Here is a 6,797-nt window from a genome sequence, read left to right on the forward strand (position 1 = left end):
AGTATGTATGTCATATTTAACTCTTGTTTGTTAGACATTGAACAAGCACGTGTTTCTCCACATGTGTGTCTTCTCATTTCTCCACACATGGGCTGATGAATGGGGAGACTGCAACCAAAGCCGTCCCTTACCACTTGAAACAGCTGGTTTATGTCCGGTTCTTGTCACTTGTGTTATGTGGCTGGAATGCCGGGAATCTCAAAGGCGCCGCCTCTGTCTGTGCAATGCACATGCAAACAAATGGAGCAGGCGCCTGGCTGGGCAGAAGAAGGCCCACCAATGGTCCAACGGAGCAGGAAGGCAGAATGTAAGGAATGTTGGAGGCAAGAAAATAACCATGTCCTGTCCTTTTTTTCGTTCCATCTGTAACTGTTCTATCTGTTTGCCTGTTTTAAGCATGTAAAGTTGGCTTTCAGTAGGTTTTGAGTCATATTATAGACTAGTTGTATGTGGAAACTTTGAAAGAATAGCCAAAAATTGAAAAGAAGAATTTATTTGTGTTACTGCATTAAAAAAACAAATATTTGTGGCATTCTGTCTTTTAAATCCTTGTTTGCCCAATAAAAATGTGGAAAACGTGAAAGTGCTTTGATAAACACACTCAGATTCACAAAAAACTACACCAAACAAGTTTTAGACTGGATTGGATAAAAACCAAAAGACCTCAGGTATTGTATTTGTGTGCAGAGATTTCATGTTAGAAAAAGGAAACCACGAAGGCAGCTTCAGGTTCAACTGAAAAGCACATGCATCTTAACCATGCTGCCAATGTAGCTAACAAAAGTGAAAATAAAGAAGCATCAACACTCCACAGACATTTAGATATAAGCTTTGTCAAATAATTATTATCTCAATGATATATCCAGACATCATTTTGAGTTACTTCTACTCTTGTGGCTCTGATGATTCCCTTTTCTCGTTTTGGCGGCGTCAAGCACAGCTCAAGGCCTGTTTTTAGCTTCAGCTTTGTCCATTATATTCAGCACATCATCAAGGATAGATGGACCCAGATCCAGTTCCAGGGAAAGGAGAGACCCTGTGATCTGGGTGAGAGATTCCTGAGACATGCGTTTCCCCTGGGAAAGCTCAAAGTCATAATCACTGATGCGGCCCTCCTCCACCCCACTGTCCCTGTCCACGCTGTCTCCATTGAACATTGAGAACTCAAAACCATGGGTAATGTCCTGGTCAAAGTGTCCATAACTGTTGCAGTTGCCATTGTTATTTAGATGCCTGCTGTCGTTCAAGATGTTGCTCTGGAAACCTCTGTCATTGAGGCTAAAGCTGTCAAATCTGTCGCTGCTTCCATTGACTTTGTAGATGTCGGTTTGGTTGTTGATATAATACAAGGTTGGGACGTCCAATGGGATCTCACCGTTGTTTGATTTGTTTGGTTTGTTTGGTTTGGAACCTGCTTTTGGTTTATCTCTGTTCTCCAGCAGATGCAGAAGAACGTCAGGTTTGGGATACATTTCATTAAATGAAGAGGGGGTCTCACTGCTGAAGACATCAATGGAGCGCAGCAGGGCATCCATCTCAACCTTTGTTGGAGATGGAGGTCCCTCACTGCCCCCCAGAGGCTCTGGCGACATGGAGAAAACTGTGGGAGAGATCAGTGGAAGCGTGAGCGCTTGGCAGCCTCCAATCGTGGGGAGTGAGATGGCATTCTTGAGGACTGGAGAGGGGGTCTCAGCAAAGCCAGCATTCCCGGTGCTGTTTGCTCGCATAAGTTCGCTCTGGATGCTGTGTTGAGGATCCCCCTTTCCTGGGATCAGCTCATACTTTCCCTGAAGGAAGGACATATCTCCAAAAGCGTCTCCCCCTCCACCCTTGCCAATGTGAACGGTGTGACGAAAGTCCCCGAGGGGAGGACTGATCATGTCTGGGGACAAAATGTCTCTCAGGCGACCTTTTTTCCCTTTTTTGCTGTTGGTGGGCTTCAGGTAAATGGGGGCTTTAGCTGGCATCGCTGCGTCTTTGGAAGAGCTCTCAGATTTGCAAGGTAGAAGTGTTAAATTAGAAGTGTGTGGATGTTCGCGCTCCCACAGGGACAGCTGAAGTTACATTCTCAGAAGCAGGATCTTTTTAGAAAACGCCAAAAACATTGACAGCATTGATCAGGAGCAGCTTCTCCATGTAAAGGTGCGAATTTTGGGGACGTAGAAAGATCAGAGGACACTTTCCTGTAATCACAGAAAAAAGGGAGACGCATCAACATCTTTGATATGACTGAAGACAAAAAGTTTTTACAAAGAAAACAGCCACTGCTTGGGTCAAAATTAACTCTGGATGAAATAGAAATCTCTATATTCATGTGGTACACTGGAAAAAAATGAAAGGACATAAGAATGAGATTTAGTTCCTAGACTTTTTGCTGTCCCAGTCACATTTCCACACTCAAGCCTCTTCTTGCCTCCACAATTCTGGGTGTGCTAATGTGGAACAGCTGGACTGCAAACTTGGAGAGAAGATCTAAGGCGGGCTTTAGTTGGATCAGAGCAGCGCAGTCTGCTTTAGGAGTGAGCTACTGCTCAGACATGCAAGGAGATAAAAAAAGATGGAGCTGGGGGCAAAGGGGAGGAAAGAAGTGGACGGGTTTTTTAGGAATTGAGTGAGAAATGCAGAGCAAGTAGATTACAAAGTCAATGGATTTGATGCAGGTTGTTGATTGATTTACCCAAAAACATAAGAAAGTTCTGCCATGTATTTTTGGGGGCAAAGAGATTTATTTTTAAAGTTGCAGGATACAATAGAAGATGTTTATGAATTAGAAGATATAAATGTGATTTTAAAGAAGGGTCATTCTGTTTCAGTTGCTTTTCCATTTCAGATCCTCCAAGACTGTCACCACACAAAAATAAGTTTGACCGTTAAAATGAGCGGGGCAGCGGACAGGAAAGGAAGCACGCTGTGATGGGGGTGGGAGGGAGCACCAGTGAGACGGCAGTGTGTCCATTTATAGGCTTATTTACTTATGAGAGGTATGTCAGTAATGACGGTCTGATAACGTGCCCAGGCGGTCAAGTCCACACCGCCTTAAAAAGAAGGCTTTCACGTGGAAAACATCCACATTCCTGCTGCAAGCAAACCGTGCAGACACATCAGCCTTATCGCACGCTTTTAGGAGGCTGTGTTAACTCTCAAGACTCATTAGTGAGGAAACACACGGACACTTGCTGGATAGTCAGACGGTTACTAAGCTTCTTCTCCTTCCGACCTCTTTGATTAGCTGCTGAACGTCTTCTTCACTGCAGCTGCATTAAAAATGAAAATGAAGCTAATCCTAAAAAAAGCTGAAAAAAGGTCATTGCTTATCGCACAGTAAGCTCTACAGTGCTATCTGTATTTGTGACAACACACCATTGTGTTGAATAGCAGTTACGCCTCCCAACAGTCTGTCAGACACTGAGGTGTCTGAGACGGCAGCTTTGCCCACATCCAGTTCCTACCCCACAGGAGGGCATTGGGGTGTCCGTCTGTGCTAGCTGGGTGGGCTCCAGCAGTAAAGAAGCTCAAGGAGTAGCAGCAAACACTGAGATTCCTCCACACGACCGTCTGTGCCCCCCATGTCCTCAGGAAGAAAGTATGAGAATCTTCTCTATCAGATAGATCAAGGTGGGAAGGCCAGACCAAAGATTAGTTTGGGCGTGATTCTATTGAGAAATACAAAACAAAACAACTACGAGAGTCCTTGTAAAATCAATGAATAACATATTTAGAACAAACACACACATAGAGCCAGCACATAATTCTGTGAAAAATTGTCTTCCAATGTAGAAATGTCTTCATGGGCACACCTGATCAGAGCAGAACATCCTCATTCTGCTGGACTTTGAGAATGCCTGACTCTAACCTTCAGTAATGACTGACAGGACAGGCTTTAAGACGATTTCAGGGCATAAACAGCTTTTACAAAAGGAAGTCAAACCTTGATTTGCTCATTGAATCTAAGGGTCAGGGGGCTTTGGTTTGCTGCTTGCGCTGCCGTACTTTGCTCTTCTTACTATGAATGTTTGCTTTAGTGTTCAGTTTGACATCAGTGCTTTGGCTTACTTTGGTTTATGAAATGAAATTAATGTGTACTTTCAAAAAAACATCCCATTTTTAGTGGGAGAAAAAGTATATTACAATTTAGGAGAGGCTACAGAACAACTGTTCAGTTTGAGGCAAATAAAATGTAGATTAAAATAGTGTCCCCCTTTGAAAACATGCAATGCTCCCCCTATTGCAGCCAGGTCTGCCAGGATCCAACAACTGAGAAAATGGTTTTTTTGGTTTCTTTGAGGAAGAGAAGAAAGCAAAGAGGAATGCTGGAATCTTCAATCAAAGATGAAGCAAATTTCAAACTCCTTATTTTTTAACAATTTTTAAAACTATTTTTAACTATATATATAGTTTTCAGCAAGACCTTTTTCTCAGTGAGCCCTCAGCCTTCCTGCCCTTGAAAGCACATGTTCACCGCAGAAAGAAAATGGGGTTGAAGTCAAACTGAAATAACCCAAAGGTGTAACAGACGGCTTCCTGTAGATTCAGACTTCACAGCTCGTTTACTTCGGTAATAAATTTTGCTCAAGCTCTCATTGTAACAGGAACGCATTCCTTGCTTTGGCAGCAAAAAAAAAAAACCCTTCTCTGTAATTAGATGTTAAAGTGTTTTTAAAAACAGCTGTGCGTCTAACTTGGTCACTTTGATTTAAATGGGAAGCATGAATGGCATTCCAAATGCTGAGAAGGAAGCACCTCTGCTGGCTAAGGCTTCAAGCCAGAATGAGCAAAGTATTACTGATTTACTGAAACCATCGGGAATTACCAACCTCATCATTGATGCCTTTTTTAGCTAAAGAGGTGATAAATCAGTTTGTTATTACCGTAAGCTTTAATTTGCTTCTTGCTTTCTTGAATCAAGGTGAAGTGCATGCTGGGAGGTGGCACCAGCTCTTCAAACGCATCCACAGTTTTAGGTTGGGATCTGATAAGCCTCCTTGAAAAGTGACTTCCTGTGTAGCTGCTCATAAAGAGCGCTGCAGCCAGGGTGTCACTGGGTCAGCAGCAGCTATTGGTCCCGATATAAAGTGGCTGCCAGTCTATTTAAACGCAGGCTTTGCCTCACGCGTTGGGGAGATGTGAGCACTGGGTCAGTAGAAGAGAATGTAGGAACGGTTTGGATGCTGGGGTAAATAAACAAGGACTTGATGTCTGGTTTTTAAAGGGATGGCTGATGATCTGTCAGGGTAATTCTGGATACCTGAAAGTCTCTGGTGGCATCATTGGGTTACTGTATTCTAAGAAGCTGTAGGCTAAATAAATGCTACAGTTTGATGACGCCTTACAGTTGAAGCCAGCTGCTGCCCAGGAGAGCAACAGCTCAAGGCTTGAGAAAGATGACTTCCATCTTTTTAAATAGAAGTCAGAACCAAGAATAACCCTCCCACCATGGGATTGCTGGGATGACATTTTGCACGAGTGCTGCTTATTAAAGTGTGTTGTTCTGCTTTTGTTCTTGTTGTGGTCAAACAGCCTTTTTCCTGCCTTTAGATAACAGAATGACCTTTCTGTTTAAAACTATCATAAAAAGCTATTTCACATTCCACAGAAGGTAATAGTAGCCCTACAGAAACCACGGAGCTGCTACATGAAAAAAACCTCAATTATAGGCAAAGGGCTCACTTTTGAGAGTCTGGTGGCAGCCTTGGGACATAAGCAAATAGCAGGGTGTATTTGCTCCTTCTATGTTTCTCACTACTCTCATGCCACCCAAAAGCACTGTCAGCTCTTGCCAGAGTTTTCCTTGGCAGATTTAAGCAGGGAAATCAATAAAAGCTTATAAGAAAAAAAAAGGAAATCTTAGAATGTACTTTTTCCTGAGAGGTAAAACTGTGAGGCATTTACAGAAACATGCTTTAAGCATGCAGTCGGAAAAAAAAACATCTCTAGTTTTTCTGAAATAATCTCTGTGTGAGCTTAACTTACCGTGCATGTTCCCATGAGTCCCTGCCTCTGCCACACATACCTTCTCATTCACACATGGCTGCAAGAAATCTCCAATATTTCACTCTGGCTGTTTTGTGGTCAGAGAAAACACTCACCTCAGATGATCTGAAAGGTTCTGCTCAGGAGTGGCTGGTGTTCTGCCAGTGTTCTGCCAGGGTTCTGCTGCCCTGAAGCCTCAGATCTTCGGCGTTTATGCTGTCGGCATTGGCCTGGCTTCTGTCCTGCCTTTGGGGCTTCACTTCTGTCGACTGCACCGTCTGCCAGACAGCTGTTTTGGTATGACTCTCTGACTCCTTTTTCTGCTGTGCAGCAGCTCAAGTCTCCTCCTCCTTCTTCAGCACTCCCCTCTGACTTCCTCCTCCTCTATGTCTCTCTGCTTGCCTCTCTTTCTTCCTCTTCTGCAGTACTGGTTTCTAGCTGCACCTGTGCATGTCTTTCCCCGCTCCTGCCCGGAGCTCAGACTTTCTTTGAAGCGGCTCCTTGGTGCTTGACAATCCTCTGTGTGAGTGATCACAAGCCCCCAAAATTGCCTCTGCTTGTGGAAGCAGATTCTTTGTGGGCTGTCAGGCAGTCTCTAGACTAAAAGGGTTTTTCAGTGTCTGACTGCCAACAGCTGATAGGACCTTTTCTGCATCCACTGTTAAGCCACGCCCTGTCGCTCTTGTGAGTCTGTTTATTCTTATCTACCAATCACAAACACAGCCTAAATATTTTCTCTAACCGGTGCATGGCCAGGTCTAGTCATTAAGGTGCTTTGGTGAATAGCTGTGCTCTAACTGGGATCCAAAGTGCTTACTACTGCAGAG

The 6,797-nt window shown here is 43.8% G+C and overlaps 1 protein-coding gene across 1 annotated transcript; it reads right to left on the bottom strand.

The window, feature by feature from the left end:
- Positions 1-477: 477 nt before the first annotated feature.
- Positions 478-6,567, bottom strand: LOC101163512 (cdc42 effector protein 3). Its single transcript, XM_004076907.3, has 2 exons — positions 6,087-6,567; positions 478-2,183 (listed from the first exon to the last, which is right to left on the bottom strand). The coding sequence occupies exon 2, from the start codon at positions 1,965-1,967 to the stop codon at positions 942-944; it is 1,026 nt and encodes a 341-aa protein (XP_004076955.1). The 5' UTR covers positions 1,968-2,183; positions 6,087-6,567; the 3' UTR covers positions 478-941.
- Positions 6,568-6,797: the final 230 nt, after the last annotated feature.

This window comes from Oryzias latipes, chromosome 15 (assembly GCF_002234675.1).
Source record: "Oryzias latipes chromosome 15, ASM223467v1".
NCBI classification, from domain to species: domain Eukaryota; kingdom Metazoa; phylum Chordata; class Actinopteri; order Beloniformes; family Adrianichthyidae; genus Oryzias; species Oryzias latipes.

Coding starts and splice junctions, on each gene's coding strand:
- LOC101163512 (XM_004076907.3), bottom strand. CDS start 1,967: ATGCCAGCTAAAGCCCCCATTTACCTGAAGCCCACCAACAGCAAAAAA.